The sequence below is a fragment of the Fibroporia radiculosa genome (assembly GCF_000313525.1).
Source record: "Fibroporia radiculosa TFFH 294 genomic supercontigs, scaffold1465, whole genome shotgun sequence".
In the NCBI taxonomy this organism is placed as follows: domain Eukaryota; kingdom Fungi; phylum Basidiomycota; class Agaricomycetes; order Polyporales; family Fibroporiaceae; genus Fibroporia; species Fibroporia radiculosa.
Genome location: NW_012133306.1, coordinates 9,956 through 29,834, shown reverse-complemented (window position 1 = coordinate 29,834; position 19,879 = coordinate 9,956). Strand labels below are relative to the sequence as shown.

Below are 19,879 nucleotides of genomic sequence, written 5' to 3'. Positions count from 1 at the left end.
CGAAATCATCGCTCACATCCAGATATAACCATGCACGAACATCACGCACGAACGTATATGAAAATGACTGATCAGTTTGAAGCGTTCGTTGCGCTCGTATCAATTTCATGTCAAAGCAGTGCAGTCACAGGTCGCCTCAGGAAAAATTGAAATGATACCGCCACTGCCACAGCCTACGCACCTTCCTGATACATTTACATATCAAGTCGCAAACTTACCGGCTCAACGTTCAATCAGCACTTCTTGATTCTTATGAGATTCATTTCCCATCAAGTTCATAGGAAGGATGTTCCAAAACGTTCTGCCAGCAGTGCCACATTAAACAGAGGCTTGGGCCCCTTCAAGGTGGATGCAAGACCTCAATACATCGACTTGAATGCAAGCGGGTTCCAGATTTATGAAGCCTTTATACGAAGAGGATATCGAAAGTTGATCGAAAGCGAGCCATTGTGCGAGTAGTACGGTTCCCTTGACCACGGTACAGGCAAGGAAACGCTGTTGAGCGCTTATTGAGAGCGTCACTTGCCGAACCGATCACCGTGACTGGTAGCCGCACACGGTCGTCCTCGTTCACATTTTTCCGTTATTAGCGTATCCGCCATGTAGCTGGCTGCGAATACCATTTCCTCATAATACTCTTGAGATTCACTTTGGGTCACATTCATGACCAAGAGAAGTGTATATGCGGTATACGTACCTACACCGTAAGTGGAGTCTCTAGTGGATACGATGGCACCCAAAGAGGAATTCTGGCACCGGGATTCCAGGACTATAACGAACAACGCAGCGCAGCACGTCACGCCCACAACCACTTCCTCGCCCACGCGCAGAGATCCGAGTGGTCTCGACATTCACAGCAGACGCAGAGCCATGAACCGTACGGAGCCTTCATCCTGAGGGCAACGGCACGACTGCGCTGAGAGCTTCAACAATACCTGTATTGGGACTACGCGTGGTACGAACGCCGGCAAACGCAACCTCTTCCAATTTTTCAAGAAAGGCAGGTGCAGACTGCAACCGCCTCATCGTTGTGCGTTGCCGTTGTCATCGGAGCGCAGCCGTCGTCGCCCGACGCGTTGGACCAGCCCGATCATCCTGATCACCCCGACTCCGCGACTCTGCTCTCCTCGTCCCCACCGGCCCAAGCTTCTCCGCGCTACCCAACACGTCGACTCTCTTGCGTCAATGTTCATCAACATCGTTTGACATTCAACACGCACCACGCGAACCGCGCACGACCCAAGGTGAGCAGTGAATGTGTTTTCCTGGCCATCTTATCCTACTGTACAAAACCTGCCCTCCTTTGCACACTACACAATAGTTCTGCCGAGCTTAAATGAAGCCCGTTGAAAGCTCGAAGACACCGGTCCTCGTCTCCGTACTACGCACGTACATCCAAATCCTGATCTGCACAAAAATCCCGGCAGGCTGAAGGAGAACCCTGTCCATCTCCCCATCCCGTGGGACCAGAGCAGGGAGAAATCGATGCAAATGTCTCTTTCAGAGGCCCGTTCTGAGCCCGAGTGGCGCAGCCAGGGCGCGCCGTCAAACATCGTCCTCTGAACTTCTCTGTCTGATGAGCAGAGCAGAGCGTTCTTCTTTCAGACGATGGATTGCGGACATCAGTGCTAACACGCCCTACCATTCCTACAATGTCGGCAGCGTCAGCCTTCACAGCCGCGACGAGGCCTAAATCCAACAAGTCGCACTTCTGCAGGGAGACGTCGAGAGCCACACACGAGCCAAGGGCAGAGGAAAGCGTGTATTCATCACAACACTTGACGACGATGCACGTTCTGTTCTGGAAGAGGGCCGGATCGACGTTGGAGATAGCTCTGCAGTTTTTACCGCGCACAGAGGTAGATAATAATGGCGAAGAGGCAGTGGGTGTCACCTGAGCGAGGTCTCCGGCTGGATATCCACATCAGCCCTGAATTTATCTTCAAGTATGGTCATTCAAGCTAGTGTTTACAACGACCTTGAAGCGATGATTGAGCCATCGAAGCTTTCTCTGGGGATGGCAACGAGATGGTCGTATTTTAGTTCTACTCCAGGTGGCATTTGATCATGCTAGTTTGAGGGCGAATTGTATGCTCCAAACTTCTGATTCGATATCATTGTATGTAACTCATTCGAAGTTCTCAGCATCCCTTGACAAGTGATCATGAGACAGCAGATTTGAATTATTGATCAAAAGTCAAGATAAAGACAACGAGAGATCTAAGGAAGAGTTAGAGCTACGCCTTCTAGAGGGGAGGGTTAGAACCGCATTCCTTGCCTTCAGTGGCCAAAGGCCAGGTATGCGAGTCCACCATGCCAGTCTCGCCGGCTCTCTTACATGTGCGTATTCGACTTTCTCTGATCTTAATGTTGGCCACATTTTTGCTGCATAGGCTGCATCGGATCCCTCTATTTCGATCACAATCGTATCTATGGCTTATCCATACACCATGTACCTACTGTCTACGTAGAACCAGACGCTCGCGGATAATAAAGTAATGGAAATAAAGAAGGAAAAAATCTAGATTGAGTGCCCAATCGTGGTGTTCTGTGAAATTTATGCGCTTTAGCTTCCGATTAGCGAAGCCGTGAATACTTTGACGAACTGAGGCTCAGACACCATAATCAATGATAATGTCGTCTTCAGAGCAGCAGTAGCCGCAAAGTGGACCATCAAGACATTCTTGTGCTGAGTCTACAGACGGGTGGCAACCATAATCAGCAAGGCATTCGCATGAGACGAACCACACTGTACCATCACGACCTCCAAGCGGGGGAATCACTCCTGCATTTGCCAGCAAAGCAAGTGTAACAAGACAGGTGAAAATAGTTAGTGACTGCATGGCATGGTCAAGCGAAGGATACGATCGAAGTGTAGGGATTTTCGACGATGCAAGTTTGAGCTATATATGTTTCTCAGTCGTTCGTATCTATAGACACCAAGTGCTGGGAGAATAGCTTCCTAGGTGTGTACTCACAGCTTTGTAACTCTCTGGTCAGGTGGTAGTCCAACGAAATACATGTCAGAAGTCACTATTGAGACCAATCAGGAGATGCATGAATTTCAGACAGGCCGGTCACGCTGAAGAAGTCAGAACAAATGGAAGCACAGGCGATGTGAGACGCTTCCGTGCTCCATGTAGTTGTAGTGCTCCCAGGCAGTTGCGAGACATCCACCAGATATCGTACAAGCGTAACATCATTGGCGAGTTACGCATGCCTCACAGGGAAGCCTAGGATACCGTGTGGCTGATTGTTCGAACAATCAGCAAGTTTGATGAGACTTCCTAAGGAGAGCAAGCTGGGTGGATATGATTTCAGGATCGATCAGCAAGACCCGAGTAAACAACACCCACACGATGGAGACATTCATGGCCAAGGCACACTGTGTCTGTCCATACGCACTCCTCAAAAAATTGTGACAAGCCGAGCTTGTATATCTGCGTTCGTCGACGCTTGGATCACAATACATTAGGGATGGGACAAATGGAGAAGTGACTATCAAAATCGTAGATCACATAATTAGAACTTCGTACACATGGAAACCAATGGCATCAATAACGCACCCGGGGATATGTAGCGGGTGCTTTGGCAATTCCGGATCCAATCCAATCTGCTATATTTCTCGATCAAATGGTAGTAGCGTATGGCCACAGCTCCCAATATCACCTAGCAATATGAAGCGTCCATTACGCCTGTGCCAAGTCAATATCAAAGTAGTGGAGTCAACCGTCACAGACCGCCTCAAGCAAAATTACAATGATGCCGCCCCTGCCGCGGCTTACGCACCCTTCCGATACATTTACATATCAAACCGCAAACTTACCGGTCCAATATTCAACCGTCATTAATGATTGTCATGAGATTCATTCTCCATCGAGCTCATAGGAATGATGTTACAAAACGTTCTGCCAGCAGTGTCACATTAAGAAGAGGCTTAAACCTCTTCAAATTGGATGCAAGACTTGAGAACGTGGACTTGAACGCAAGTGGGTTCCAGATTTATGAAGTCCCTATACAAAGAGAATATCGAAAGTGAGCCATTGTGTAAGGTTACCGTCGTGAAGGAAACGCGATTGCTCGCTCATTGAGCGCGCTATTTGCCGAACCGATCACTGGTGGCCGCCGGCACGCGTTCATCCTCCTTGTCATATTTTCGCTGCTGCCGTATCCGCTATGTAGCTGGCTGCAAATGCCATTTCTTTATAATACTCTTGAGATTCACTTTTCCAAGAGAAGTGTGTATGCGGTATACGTACAGATACCGTAAGTGGAGTCTTGGATACAATGGCACCCAAAGACAAATTCTGGCACCGGAATCCCAGGACCATAACGAAGAATAGAACACATCACGCCCCAAGAGGAGTGCGACAGCCGAACCACGCGACGAAAAAAATTAGGAAGAGGGTGAGAGACGAGACGGAAAGCATACAGAGAAACACCAAGTTGATGGCGGTGGACACTGGACAGCCACCGTGTACTGCAAGTCGTGAAGCTCGAATTTCTCTCAAGCCCATGACAGTGGAAGTGGAAGCGGGCATGTATCTGCCAATGGTGTCCACACGAAGTGAGCTGGGAGCGTGGATTCGGTGGGAACGTGTATGGAGGTGTACGGGCGTAGCTCGTGAGGTCTGGGCCGAAATTATCGTAATTAGGGTTGAGCGATAGATACAAGAGATCTAGCATAGGTGCAAGCCTTCTGGAATACAAGGTGGATGAGATTGGCGATGAGAATTACTTACACAAGACGTCCACTGGCATGCAATGTATTGGAAGCCTTGACGAAAGCTGTGTCCGATGCCAGCAGTGCTCCAATACCACATCCATCACTTTACTATTATGAACATTCCTGAACTGAGGAAGGCGACTTCTTGAAGGACGAGAAATTGACGGCCAGAGAAGTCGCGATCCATCCGTGCATAACAGTCATTGTCAGCCTGACCAAGTATATCCTTGTCCTCGATTAGTTTGGACAGACGCGCGCGATATGATTCTTGCTGCTCAGATCAGCTCTTTAAAGTGGAGTTCGAGCGATAAGACACGTAAGTTAACAGCAGGTGATAAAACGATTGGAAAATCCCGAAATAGAAGATATCAACGTCCATGAATTTTCTGGATGTACCAACAGACAGCCTTGGCCATGTACCAAAGTCGGTGTTCAGACGTACCCTTAGTCCGGGTTCCAAGGACGAGAGTAACTCAGAAGCCACAGGGAGCAACTCAGACGACTTATCCCAAGCCTCTTCATCATCATTGCAGGTGTGTGTGTGGAGTTGCACACGGGTCAACATGAGAAGGTCAAATACATCAAAATTCAAATACAGATAGGTGTCGAGTTGTCGGAAGGAGCCTGACGCGCGGACAGCGCCTGCCACATTGCAGTACTTCTCGCAGACCACATGTCTGCATGTGAAGGAGGGGAGACGAGGGAGTGCATGGACAAGCCGTCAAAACATAAGCCCAGAAGGAGATCGAGCATGGTCACCGACCCAGTGTTACATGGAGGAAGATCTGTGCGCGCAACGGCACAGATATCCAGGCGCATTCTCAGAATCTGAGCACTTCGACTCGAGGCAGCTTCTGTATCATGTGCACAGCAAATGACCCAGAAATACCGATCGACTCATATTTCAGATCAAATACAACCCTCTTAGTGCGTACGACATCGCTCGGGATGGTCACCCAGTGCACGGATCAGGCCATACACTTGCTTCCTGTCCATTATATTAAGCCTCTTTTGGCGTTGAAAGCAGCATCAGGAATGCCATCGACAGCACTGGCCATGACAGCTTCAATTATCTGCTCCCATAATTCCGGTAGAAGTCAGCTAGAAGCTGTGGGGCAGATATTGAATGATTCTCTGAACGTTTGCTCAGCGATGGAAGCATTCCACCACGACTGTCGCACAGTTCTATCTATATAGATATATATATACTGCATTCAACAAACCTGTGCACGAGATGAGGGAACTACTCACCAACTAGAACTGCGATATTGTCCCCCCCTCTTTGCTTTCCCTATCAGCCGCAAAACAGAAATCCTGCGAGCTACACACCAGAGGGCCATCCACGGGTAGAGTTGCCGTGTGCGCACAGGGGGTGGGTTAGACGTGCATTCTCGAAGAGATGCCTTCTTCCTTCCTTCATCGAGTTAGATAGCTGCCCCTGTGAGCGTCACAGCTCTGCAGCCCTGACGATTATGTGGTGCGGTCCAACACCATGTTCTGGTAATAGGATCTCCTGTCGAACACCATCGTGTTTAACCTAATTGCACATAGCGAAAACGCACTCAAAGCTGTTATCACAGAGAATCGCCTGGATCATCGTGATAGACACTTCCTCGGCCTTGCAACTTGAAACTACGCGCAGCAAGATAGTAGAAAGTCAAGCTGCCAGCCCGAAACGGGAGCGTCTCAGCAAGTGCCCCGGCGAGACCCCCCAATGAACAAGCCGCCAACCTGGAGCGGAAGCGTCTAGTAATTGAAATAAGCAGGTGCAGACTGTAATCGCCCTGTCGTTGTGCGTTGTCGTTGTCATCAGCGGCGAACGCTGGCGTCGTCGCCCGACGTGTTCGACCAGCCCGATCAACTCGATCAACCCGATCAACCTGACTCCGCGACCCTACCCTCCGCCAGACCCCTCAAGGAGCCTCTCCGCGCTGCTCAACGCGTCGATTTTCTTGCATCAACATTCAATGTTGAGCGTGCTCAGCATCATTAGCTCGATAGCAGCTGACAGCACTCATGCAAGTTACTTCATTCTTACAATATGAATCTCTAGGTTGTAACGACACCGTTACATTACGGTCTAGTTCCGTGATGTCTTTAGTTACCGTTTACGGCCAATGTCTCGTGCTAGTGCTAGTGTTCGTCATCGCTTTCTCATATCTAATGTATTTGTACTTAGCTAGGACTCGCGAGGCAGTCTCTCCCTCGTCGAGTCAACGCCAATCTACGGCCACCTTTTGCTTGTATTTCTCCGTCTCGAATTGATCTCGTCTTTTGTTCGCAAACCTCGTTGTGACTTGGCCGTTACATAGGTGTCTTCACTTGAATGTGGTGTGGTCTCAATCAACTTGAGTCAAACGCGTTGTCCCGCGAGCAACATTGGCAGCGTCTGAAGGAGCCCCGTGTTCGATTCGTACGGACCTTGTACAAGCGCCCAGAATGGCCTTCAAAGGGTAGTTGAGGTGTCCATGAAGCTTTCTAGTGTTGCTGCAAGCGGCTTCAAGTAATGCTAGTTTGGAAGCGTATCGGATGCGCCAGACCTGAACCGATAGATACAACTCGCCTAAGTCACGGTACTCATAATCATGAGACAGCGGCGAAATCAACATTATTGATTATAATAAGAATAACGTCAACGAGAGGTCTGGTATAATAGCACTACAGATGAGGAGAAAAATACAAATTTAATCCATAATCGTGGCGTTCTACGAAATCGTACGCCATAAGCTTAGGCTGGCTGGCAAAGCTATGAATACATTCACGAACCAAGGCTCAGACACTGTATTGAAGACCTGAACGATCATCGTCCTTAGGGAGGCGGTGGTCGCAAAGTGTATCGAGTGGATCATTAAGGCATCCTGTTATCGAGTCTACAGACGGATAGTAGGCATGATCAGCAAGGCGCTCGTACGAGACGAAACACACTGTACCATGAAGACTTCCAATCTGCGGGATCACCCCTGCATTTGCCAGCAAAGCAAGCGTAAAAAGACAAGTGAGGATATTAAATGGCTGCATGTGGTGGTCGAGCGAAGGATATGACCAAAATATAGGGACTTCCGTGACGCACACTTGAACTATATATGTTTTCCAATTGTTCGTATTTTAAACACTAAGTGCTGGATGAACAGCTTCTTGGCTGTGTACTGACGGCTTTGGTAACCCTCCGGTGACGTGGTAAGTAGTTTAATGAGATATATGCCAGAACCCACCATTCGGACTAGTCCAGGCGAAATGATGCATGAGTTTCTGACGGGCCAGTGACACCGAAAAGGTAAAGAACAGGCGATGTAAGACGCTGTCTATGTCCACGTAGTTGCTGTGCTCCCAGATAGTTATGTGACATCTACCAGATATCAGTACAAGCTTGAAATCATTAGCAAGTCGTGCGTGCCGCACATGGAGGCTCAAGGTACCGCGTGGCTGATTGTTCAAGCAATTGGCAAATTCAGCGAGTCTCCCTAGGAAGGGCAGGTAGGATATATATTTAGAACCAATCAGCATGATTCGAGTAAACAATACCCACACGACGGACTCATGAAATGGCCAAAGCACGTCGTGTGTACTTCTCGAATAATCGTGACGAGTCAAGCTTTTATCCTCGTACTGGATCAATCTTTACACCACAATCCATTAGGGAAGGAGTAATCAACTTGAAGAAGCGACTATGAAGATCGTAGACCACATAGTCAGTACACATGAAAACCAAGCTGACGTAAATAACGCCCCCGGGTATATGTAGCAAGGAAATTGGCAATGTCGGATCCAATACAATCTGTGCCAGCGACAATGTCTCATACCTGCCATAGTTCTGGATAAAATGCTAGTGGCGGCTGCCTGTATCACTAGGTCAACGCATTCCGGAACCCGTTCCGGAGGACACCACTCACATCCAGATATGACCATGCACATACATATACGAGATTTATTGAGTAACTCGAAGCGTTCTTCGCGTCCGTGCTAAGTCCATGTCGAAGCAGTGTAATCACAGGCTGCCTCATGAGAAATCGAAATGATGCCGCCGCTGTGGTCCATGCACCTGCCTGATACGTCCACCAAATTGCAGACTTACCGGTTCAACGTTCAACATTGAACTGATACTTGATGATTGTTCTGAGATTCATTTAGCTCCATCAAGTTCATAGGAATGATGTCCTGAAATGTTCTGCCAGTGTCACATAAAACTTAGGCTTGGACTTCATGCAAGTCAACTTCAAGAATACTTCAAGATTCATGAAGTCTCTGTATGAACGAAGAGGATATCGAAAGCGAGCCACTGTGCAAGTAATCCGCGTATAATGATAGTGGCAAGGAAACGCCAATGAGCGCTTATTGAGCGCGCCTACCACAGGCGGCCTACTGTTATCATTTAAAGAGCACCTGAACAATACCAACTTTGTCATGTCGCGCCCGTCCCTTTTGCCTTCACCTTGTATAGCATGTTTACGTCCCTGACAGCTCACGGGAAACGAGCTCTTGCCCAATGTCGAGAATTGACAGGTGCCTGCGAAAGAAGACGAGCAGACAAAGCTTACGTTAATCAACTGTCCCAGCACTGTCTCGATCACTTCAGACTCACAGATCGCGGCAGTCGCGAACGCCTATCCTCCAAATCCGGTAAATATATGTTGCAATTTTTATGAATTCATAATCGAACTGATTTTGAGAATATTTGTCGCAGGACTCGTCGTTTGATACTGGCGACGCGAACCGGTCGACGTGAGTGCGGTTGGCGTTTCCAGCCGTTTTACAATCTGAATCCTCATTCTCTAGTCCCGAGTACAAGCGGATAGCTGCATACGTAGGCGACTGAGGATCCCAATCTGGACATCATCTGCTTCTGGAGTACGCGGCGAACTCGACGCCGAAGACCTGTGTATATCGCGAGTCAATTGTATCATTCCAACAGCCGTCGTAAGTCAAACAGGCGACACGTCTCGCATCCTCCATAATACATTTGAGGACAGGGCACACTATCTGGGCTGCTAACACGCGTCGGATATTCCGGAGTTCTTCGTTGCTATTGATTACATTGGTACGAATGGCATCAGGGAGGCCGCACTCGCCTCGTTTGTTAACTCTAGGGCGTTTTTGAACTCCAACGCTCCCACAGATCTCCCTGCTAATCTAAGTCTCCTGTCCGGTGCCGGTCGACTGCAGTGGGCGTCCACCTCTGAGCACCCCTTGTTCGCGTTTATGAATCCAGTACCCGCATTGAATATCACTACAGACACGTACCGCATGGACGCCATTGCCCTCTTGACGAACATTGCATTGGAATTTCTTTGAAGCTGCGTAATAAAACTAGGCAAGTGGCAGTTTCGAGCTTGTCGACTATTTGACAAACACTAGCTGCCACTGGGAATATCGAACGAGGCGTTTTAGCGGATTCATGATTGCGAGGATATTATATTGAACATTGTTGTATGCTTTTCATAGCGGGATGATGGTCAATCAGTAAGTTACAAGCGGGGAAAACGAGTGTGCGACGAAGATGTACTAATGAGGGTAGGTAATCCAAGAAGACATAGTATGATTCAGTGCACAGGAAATGCTCGTCAGGAGCGGCCTGATAAATAAAAAAACATCGACTGTCCTAGAATCAATAGAACGCAGGTACGGTCCGTCAAGCTCACAAAAAAAGATCGACATCGCTGTTGGATGTCACGACGTTCACATGGTGGCGCAACATACCTGTCGGACGGCCCGTCTGTGACGCCCACTCAACCCTCCCCGAGACCTCGCTCTCACTCGTCTTTGGAAATGTCTCCACTTCGCGCTCGAGCCTGGGGGTCTGGGCGTCTGCGTCGAAGTGCACCTGCGGCGCGTGCCAGTGCGTGGAGCTGAGGCTGAACCACCCAGCGAAAGTCTCCGGAAGGTAAAGCCGTGCTGGTGCGTTCATCGTGTGCAATATCGCCTGCACAATGCCGTCGATCGGAGCCTCGATCATCGCGACTCGCACTTTGGCGTTGCTCGTACTGAAGGTAAGCCTGATGTTTGCAGCGGCGGAGTCATCGTCAGCGGCGATGGCTCTGGCGGACACTTCAATGGGTGCATTCTGTGTCATCAGATCAAGAGTGTGTGTCGTGTTGTATGAGCCGTAGATAGGTGCGTTGGACGTCTTTACCCTGATGTTGTGCCCAGTGATGGACTGTACCGATGTTGGTCATTTCGCTGCGTGTGGGATCGAAGGGAGGAATACTCACTGCATTTATAGGGCTGTCTGGGGATTCCAGAGACACGTCCTGAAACGACACGCGGTCCCCCAAGTTGGCGTGGTACTCGAAGTTGGGCATCAATGCTTTGAAATGATTGAAGTGTAAGGGGGAACCGTCCGACAGCGGAAAGTAGATCCTGATCAAAAAGGCTGCTCGGTCGCTTGCCTGAGGAGAAGTAAGGAGAGTATTCTGCAGGCGAGACTGGTGTGCGGTCAGCCCAGAAAGATAATTGAAATGCAGGAGAACATCTACCGTGATAAGCCCCACACGTGTTTCGTTCAAGACAGCACCTGGAACGAGACACATAGCGGCGGTGCGCTGCAGGAGATTGGGGTCATCTACAAAAGCGGTAACCTCGACGTGCACATCGTCACTGCCCGGGTAGCGCTGCGTATCGTCTACGAGAAGCTCCAGCGAGCCATGTATTGACTCGGAGGTACCATAGCTGCCAAGAGAGAGCGCTACGGCGGAGGCTGGGAGAGCGAACGACGAGTTTACAGTATGCATATACATTTGGCCCAGGAATTCGTGTGGCACCGGGGAGGCCTCCATTCCAAAGTGCCAGGGAAACCAGTGCATGCAACCCTCCAGAGGCGTCCGGACATGATTCATATCTATGACGGAAGAGGGACGATGACTTTGTCGCTGCAGATGAGATGAGCGAGGCCACGAACGCACTTTGGGAGGAAACGTACCTGCTTCACAGCGCTGACGACGAGAGACGGGAGAACGACGACTAGGAGCACGATGCAAAGCAGGACGCATCCTAAGATATGCCACCGCCAGAACCTCCGGAAGCCTTGGGTTTGAATCCTATTGTCCTCCGCGTCGGATTTCGAAGGCACACCGATCACTTGGTATCCACGAAGTCTGTTGAGGAATACCGCAACGAAGGGTGGGCAGAATGTATGGGCCATCTCGGCGATTGAGTCATCCGAGTGGAGTTTAATATCCGTGAGCTTCAACTGAACCTGAAAGGCAGAAGGGCCTTGAGGCTCGCTCGGCGATGCGTCTTTCATTTTCGACTCTCGGAGAAAATGGCGAGTTGTAATAAGTTAAAACGAGCGACTACTGATTGCATTGGTGGGATGGGACTTTATACTCAAACTTGACATCCGCTTCAGCGGCCGCTAGTCGCTAGATCTAGATGCCAGTGAAGCCGTCAGAAGAACGGACCAGCTTATTTAGCTTCGGGGATCGCAGGGATCGCATTTCTACCGAAAGATTGATGCCTCCTGTCAGGCTTATCGCAGCCCTGATGTCGAATTATTTCACAGTCAGAAAAAGGCACTTCCAAGTAGCATTACCCAGGAAAGAAGGCGTCACTGTTTCTTTGTACGAGCATTTCGTGGTAACATTTCAACGAGTCGCTGTGTGCAGGGCGATGAGAGCTGATCAACTAAGAGCGAGGCGCGCGATGGGGAAACAGCTGTCAGAGGCTGTCGTCAGTATCACCATCACGTATGCACTACAGTTTTATGGCACGTACCTAGATGTCAACAAAATTGATTGTGAGACGCATCGCCATACGCAAACGCTGTGAAGTTGTAGAAACTGGCCGAAACTGGCCGAAACTGGCCGCTGAAAACCTGCTCTAATCGATTTCATTGTGAGATTTCTATTGATCTGACATACTGCCATTGTCGCAGATAGAATGCATCCGACCTTTTGACTGTAAGAAATCCTACCTCCGGCGTGTGAGGTCAGATTCGAGGTCCAAACAATTCAGCGTCAACGTATGCGAACAGAGCGTTAAAACCAAGGCGTCACGAAGATTTCTCACTGCCAGAGCGAAGGGCAAGCGGATCCAATCAACCTCATTGAGGCGATACACGTCCATCTTTACAATGCCGCAGCATGATTGTCATCCTGCAGCTCAACAGAGAGTCTATGCGTACGGATGTGCAGCAAGAGAAATTCGAAGTAGAACAAATTGCCATGGAGGAGCTGCAGACAACAGGAGGGAATGCACCAGGTCAAACTGCGAATTTGCCGATATGATACACCTTCAATGTCCCCATTGCCATTTGGACATAGCTCATTACGGTCATGTTAGCTTGAAGCGTATGGCTACCAAATTGTCCATCGAACTATCTCTCCATGACTTCTGTTCTCTGGGATGCCCCGTGTCTTCGTCTCACAGTGGCACAGCTTTAAAGATCTCGAGCGCGGATAAGCTAAAAGTCGGCTGCCACACCCGTCTCCGAGTTCGCTTGCGTGGTCTTGCGGGCATTCATCGAGCGCGGATAAGCTAAAAGTTAGCCGCTACACCCGTTTCTGAGTCCGCTTGCGTGCTTTTGCGTGCATTTATTCGGTCTTTTATTCGCTGGCTTGTTGTCAAGGATTGAAAAGGCTCAGGGTGATATAACCTCAGCGAATCGAGAATAGTGGATGCGTCGAGTCAGGGGATTTGAAATCACAGCGGTCCGGGAGTCCACAGGCGCTCTTTTCCGAACCCTCTGGCTCGGCGCCTCGAAAACACTCGTGAGCATTAAGTTTAACGCTCTACCGGAAGGCTTATATTCTCTAATAATCAGTATCAGGCTTGTAATGAAACAGATTGATGGTTCACAACAAGCAAGTGCAAATGGCGCGACAGCTTCGCACCAGGATCATGCACTTGCACGACTACCGCGTTCATTCCCTTGCCACCAGAAAACCCTTCACTATCGAAACTTCTGACAGGCGAAGATAAAAGATAATTTTCTTTGTCTCCGGAAGAGGGCGTTGGTAGAGGAGAACTATGGGGATGCTTAGATCCTGTTTGTGAGAGGTACGTACATTGCGTGTTCATCAGATTCGTTTGCTGTTTTATGTGGCTACTGGTTGTATTGGGTGCCACTATTCGCAGCTATACGCTAGCTTGCGGCACACACCCTCGGGTTGCGGGAGTAACCCGAGGTGTCCCAATGAGAGTGCAAGGCTCAGTAACTGAGGGAATTCGCAGCGAAGGTCCTACCGTACCTGTCTATCCATATATGCATGTGCTTCTGGCTGATTAAAGTGACGGAATAGAATGTAAGGTCGTGTAACGCCATCTCATTAGCGACTATACTCGGTGCCTTGGACAATCCGGCGGCTCTGATTAGCTTGATGCGTCGTTGACTTCTTACATTTACGCGTCTTGTAAATGCCATCCTTGCTCTCGGTAAATGTTGAGTAAATCCAGATGCCTTTCCAATTGGTGCTAATTGTGATCCTTGGATCGAATTGCTCAGCAGGAAAGTTTTCCACGAGCCTGATAGAAAGCGGTAGTTGACTCGGACCCGGGTCAGGTTGATCAATTTTCGGACGTCGGATCATAACAAACCACAGCCGCCTTGGATGGCGCAAGAGATGAGATTCGTGTTATTATCGGGTGCGCACCACGGACCACATTTAGCATTGTGCCGGACGTGCTTCTCTCGAGAGTAGAGTAGCCGCTCATTCATCATTGGTTGTGCGGTTTGAAACGCGTTAGCAACGAATATAGATCGGAAGCCGACATGCACATCCACCGACAGTCCCGCAATATGTGTCGGGGGAAGTCTCTGTCGGTATTCCTTCCAGACGAGTGTGCGGCTTGCTGGACTTCATGGGCGATGATTTCGTTTGCCTCGTATAAATACACGGTGGCTAGTCTCAGTCTAGTCAGACAGCCAGCTCCCGTCTACCCAACATCCGTAGTCCTACCCACCACTACTTCGCCCAACACACTTCACCCAGCACACAATGTCTGTTCATGCTTCACCCGCCGTCGCCTTGCCCACCTTGGTCCTCTCCTCTGGGCTCACTGGTACCGAGTTCAGCCAAGCATTGAGCCCCGGATTGACAGTAGTGGCCGCGCTACTCCTCGCAAGTCTGTATCTACTCCCCTTCTTCACGAAGATCGACCCGTTTGGTCGTCGTCCACGGGACAAGGATGGGAATGTGATTCCTGACGGGCCAATGGGCCTCCCGCTCCTTGGTATGTCCCTTATAGGTTCTTTGCCACCCTCGTGGATGCTCACGTCACATCTGATTCACTACAGGCTCGTTCCCGTTCCTGACGCACTACCCTGAACTGACGCTGGACTATTGGCGCAAGAAGTTCGGGCCGCTGTACTCGATGTGGCTGGGGAATCAGTTGTTCGTGGTCGTGTCTGACCCAGGGATCGCGAAGGACTTGATGGTGACGAACGGGTCTGTATTCTCGTCTCGCAAGGAGATGTTTGTGAAGAGCCAACTTGTGTTTGTTGGCCGCGGAATCACCGCGACGCCATACAACGACCGTTGGTGAGTTTGCATCGTACTAGGAGTCAGCCATCATGTCCTGAAGTATCGTTTCAGGCGCAAGCATCGCCGAATTGCGACAGGATGGTTGAACTCGCGCGCGGTGGCCGGGTACACGGACGTGCTCGATCACGAGGCGACGGTCATGGTGCAAGAATTATACAAGATGGGCAAGGCTGGACACGCACCGATTAACCCACAGCCACATGCTGGCCGTTGCTCGCTGAACAACATGTTGACGATCGTCTTCGGCATGCGCACGGACTCCACTGAGCACCCGCTCGTCGGGAGGGCTCTCAAGCTTTCACGAGAATTCATGTACGCGACATCCAGTCATTTCCAGGATAGCTACTGACAATGACAGCAACATTTAGGAACTGCACAGGCCCGGTGTCGAATCTAGTCGACTTCTTTACGCCACTGCAGTGGATCCCGACAATCATGTCCATTCGCGGGAAGAAGCTGCACAAGGGCCTGGTAGAGACGTACGGTGGGATGATCAACGACATTGAGCGCAGGATGAAGGCGGGTGAGGACGTGCCCGAGTGCTTGGCGAAGACGATGATCCTTGCGCGGGACGAGGAGCAGTTGGACCACTTGGACATGGCGATCCTGACCTCGGCATTCATGATTGGCGGTGTTGAGACGGTGAGCCTGAATGAGACATTAATTCAGGCTCAAACTGACGGACATGGATCGCAGACTGCGTCCATCATGCAATGGTTCTCTGCACTCATTCCTGCATACCCTGAGATCCAGAAGAAAGCGCAGGAGGAGCTCGACCGAGTGGTTGGACGCGACCGCCTGCCGACGGTCGAAGATGAGATCAACCTTCCGTACTGTCACGCAATTATCAAGGAAGTCGAACGGACCCACAACCCATTCTGGCTTGGCACGCCACACGTCGCGTCGGAGGACTTCACATACGAGGGCCAATTCATCCCCAAGGGCACTGTCGTCATCCTCAATACATACTCGATGCACCACGACCCGTCGAGGCACCCGGGACCGGAGAAGTTCAACGTGAGTGCAGCGTGCTGAGTGTGAGTCTCGCTGACATGTAGCCTATAGCCTGAGCGGTACATCAACGACAGCACGAACAACACCGAGTCTGCGAACCTGGCTGACCCGTACGAGCGCGACCACTGGATGTTTGGTGCGGGGTGAGTGGTCTTCGCAGGCATGTCTTTGAGTCCCAACTAACTTGTCTTTGCTTTTCCAGTCGCCGCATCTGTCCTGGTATGATCGTCGCCGAGCGAGAGATCTGGCTGGCGATCTCCCGTATGCTTTGGGCATTCAACATGGTTGAAATTCCCGACAAGCCCATCGACCTGAAGGAGTACGACGGACTGTCTGGCCGCTCGCCTGTGCCTTTCCATATCAAGCTCGTGCCGCGCCACGAGAATGTCGCGAAGGTCCTTGGGTTGTAGAGGCGGCCCTGATATGAGAAATAAATACATAATCTACTAATCGATAATTTACTTGTACAGCTCTCTAGATATGATGTAGTCTTGTCATCTGTAGCAGCATACAATCTGAATTTTAACACTTACCAAGCTGGCCTGAGCGACACACGGCGACGAGTATTTTTGTCGGTCAAGCTGTTAGGAATTCTTGACAGCTTGTGTGATTATACTCGCGGCGATGTTATGGTTTGCAGTACATAGCTGGGAAATTTCCACCGTGATGTCATACCATTGCGCTACATGTAATGATAGAAGCGAGAATTGTGTATGAGATGTGAAAGGAAAACGTAGGGCTGACTCAAGAACTAGCTCAAACTAGAAAAAATGGATAGTAAAGAAGGCAAGACTCGGCAGTCGCAGCTGCAACTGTTGAGGTGTTTTGAGCAGGGCCGACGGGAGCCCAAGACGGATGGGAGTCCTAGACCCTATACCAGTTATAAAGAGTGACCAGCTCATCCAACAGGCCACCACTGGGGGTGCCGAACGAAGAATGTCAAGGGATTCACGATGACGATCGCTTTCCATGGCAAAGTGCGACACTCAATCACTCGGAGGAGTGCGTTCGACAAAAGTACGCTGATTGCGACATGTGTTCAGGAAGGTAAGGTACGGTGCAGTGCGCCAGCATTACTCGTCAACGACGACTTGATCACCACAGCATATCGACTGTATCCGCAGTCAGCAGAGCACAGGCACTGCGCGTCGAGCTCACAGGAAGAGATGGACATCGCTGTTCGACGTGCGGATCTCTACAGATTGAGGCCGCATGTTGTGCGGACGGCGAGTCTGCAGCGACGCCCGTCTGACTGCCCCCTTGACATCGTTTCCGTTCGCGGTGACTATTTGGACTTCGCGTTCGCGCCCAGGCGTCTGGGCGTCCGCGTCGAAATGCACCTGCGGCGCGTGCCGGCGCGTGGTACTGAGTGTGAACGACCCAGTGAACGTCTGTGGGAGGGACAGCCATGCTGGTGCATTGGACGTGTGTAATATCGTCCGCCCGGGGACATCATCGGGCGGCGCCTCGGGCACCGCGACCATGACTTTGGCGTTGCTCGTAACGAAGATAAGCTCGAACCGTGCGTTACCGGCGTCGTCGGCGGGCGCAATAGCGCTGGCAGACACCTCAATGGGTGCGTTCTGCGTCATCACATAAACGTTGTTTGTCGTGTTGTACGAGCCGTAGACAGGCGCGTTGGTCGTCCTAACTCTGATGTCGCGCCCGGTGATGGACTGCGTCGACGCTGATCACCTCGCTGCATGTGAGACTGACGAGAAGGATACTCACTGCATTGATAGGACGGTTGCTAGCTGCCAGAACCATTTCCTTGAAGAAGACGTGGTCCCCCAAGTCAGCGTGGTACTCAAAATTCGGCATCTCTGCCTCGAAATGGTTAAAATGCAAGGGACCACTTTGGGAAGGCGGGAAGTAGACTTTGATCGCAAATGCTGTTCGCTCGCTAGCCAGGCCAGACGGCTTCTGCAAATGAGGCTGGTGCGCGATCAGTCGGCAGAGACAACCGAAGGCAAAGGAGTACCTACCGTGACCAGCCCCAGACGTATGTTGTTCAGGAAACCAGCTCTCATGAGGCACATCTGAGAGGTGGGCTGCACGTAATTGGCGCTATCCGTGAACTTGGTAATCTCGACGTGGACTTGGTCGCTGTTAGGATAGCGTTGACCATCGTCTACGAGAAGCTCCAGCGACCCATGTGTCGACTCGCGGTCACCATAGCTCTCTAGCGAGAAAACCGAGCTGACGGGGATAGGAATCGACACATTTACAGCGTGCATATATGTCTGGCCCATGAACTCGTGGTGCCCAAAGGAAGCCTCCTCTGCGATGTTCCAATCAAACCGATGTACGCAGTCATCGTAGTGTCTATGATCAGGGATAGGATCTGTGAATTGGGAGCGACGGCGCCGCTGCACACGAGATGAGCTAGGTTCCAAACATACCACGGAAGGGGGACGTACCGATCTCACGGCGCTGACGATGACGGGTGGGAGAATGGCCGCGAGAAGCACGATACAGAGCAGGATGCAACCTAGGATGAGCCGTCGCTTTCCCTGCCATAACTTCCGAAAGCTTTGAGTTTCAATCCCGCTGTCCTCATCCGCGTCAGATGTTGGGAGCGCAATGGCTTGGTGGCCACGAAGGTAGTGGAGGAATGCTGTGAAGAGGGGCGGACGGGACGTCTGTGCGATCTCGACGGTGTCAATCTGGTGCTGTTTGACATTCGTGGGCTCCTGAGCCTGGAGAGCAAGAGGGCCTGGCGGTTCTCCCGGCGGCGTATCTTTCATTTCGGTTCTCGGAGAAGATGACGAGTGGAATATGCGACGAGATTAGTTGAGAGAGTGACTGCCGGTTGCCGTGGTATGATGGGATTTTATACTAAGTGTGACATCTGTAGCGAGTGAGTTGTAGCTACTGACGGTTAGATGGTCACGGAGTGACGAAGTGGCTGTATGCAATGCGACAGGAGACTGACTTGCACGACGTAGAGCTGACTGTCAGAGGCTGTAGCAAACATCAGCATCACGAGGCGACACTAGAGGTTTATGGCACGAAGCTAGATCTCAGCAAGTTGAATTGTTAAGCGCGTCCATGAGGCTGTTAGCAAGTAGAAATCGGCCACCGAAAGCTTTCTCTGGTCGCCGCCGCTGTGGCCTATACTTGTTAGTGCGACCACGACCGCACATCGAGCGGACTTAGGCCCGTCGACAGCGAAGACATCTGTGTATGCGCACGTATCACCTTGATGCCATCTGGCAGGGGCGCACAAGTAGACAGCCAGCAAACCTGACCTTCTCGACACGATAAGTTTCAATCTCCAATCGTGACGCATTCCACTATCCCCAATCAAGATGTGTTGAAACGTATACGGAATGGAGTGCTCGACTGAGATATGTTTTCCGTAACGTACAAGTTGTCATGGCGAAGAGACACGCCTGCAAGTACTGTACGCTAGCGCGTTAGAAGGTGATGGCCGAAGCAGAGCCTTGGTAAAGAAGTCGGGCGTCCTTGTCAAGTCCCGGATCCTCAGATCGCTGGTTACAGCCTAGATCTCAGACAAGTTGAAGTGAAATTCATCCCGCAGATATAAACAATAGCCTTGTTCAGTTAGGCCTTGAAGCTGCGTAGAGAGCCGCGTAGAGAGGCCGCTTAGAGAAGAATCGCACTGTGACCATCTTACTACTAGTACGCGTCATCGCTTAAA

At 50.6% G+C, this 19,879-nt stretch overlaps 4 protein-coding genes across 4 annotated transcripts; 2 read left to right on the top strand and 2 right to left on the bottom strand.

Annotated features, from left to right (window-relative positions):
* Positions 1–5,103: 5,103 nt before the first annotated feature.
* On the top strand, positions 5,104–9,539 carry FIBRA_02906 (uncharacterized protein; the record flags this gene model as incomplete). The annotated part of the gene is made up of 4 exons (XM_012324753.1): positions 5,104–5,259; positions 9,227–9,343; positions 9,408–9,445; positions 9,500–9,539. The coding sequence occupies 4 exons, from the start codon at positions 5,104–5,106 to the stop codon at positions 9,537–9,539; spliced, it is 351 nt and encodes a 116-aa protein (XP_012180143.1).
* Positions 9,540–10,358: 819 nt separating this feature from the next.
* FIBRA_02905 (uncharacterized protein) lies at positions 10,359–11,963 on the bottom strand (the record flags this gene model as incomplete). The annotated part of the gene is made up of 3 exons (XM_012324752.1): positions 10,359–10,877; positions 10,933–11,589; positions 11,640–11,963. The coding sequence occupies 3 exons, from the start codon at positions 11,961–11,963 to the stop codon at positions 10,359–10,361; spliced, it is 1,500 nt and encodes a 499-aa protein (XP_012180142.1).
* Positions 11,964–14,655: 2,692 nt separating this feature from the next.
* FIBRA_02904 (uncharacterized protein) lies at positions 14,656–16,625 on the top strand (the record flags this gene model as incomplete). The annotated part of the gene is made up of 7 exons (XM_012324751.1): positions 14,656–14,890; positions 14,955–15,198; positions 15,253–15,513; positions 15,570–15,843; positions 15,898–16,218; positions 16,267–16,358; positions 16,418–16,625. 7 exons carry the CDS (start codon positions 14,656–14,658, stop codon positions 16,623–16,625), a joined length of 1,635 nt encoding a protein of 544 aa, XP_012180141.1.
* Positions 16,626–17,254: 629 nt separating this feature from the next.
* Positions 17,255–18,962, bottom strand: FIBRA_02903 (uncharacterized protein; the record flags this gene model as incomplete). Its single annotated transcript, XM_012324750.1, has 5 exons — positions 17,255–17,327; positions 17,374–17,891; positions 17,947–18,150; positions 18,201–18,584; positions 18,636–18,962. The coding sequence occupies 5 exons, from the start codon at positions 18,960–18,962 to the stop codon at positions 17,255–17,257; spliced, it is 1,506 nt and encodes a 501-aa protein (XP_012180140.1).
* Between the last annotated feature and the right edge of the window lie 917 nt (positions 18,963–19,879).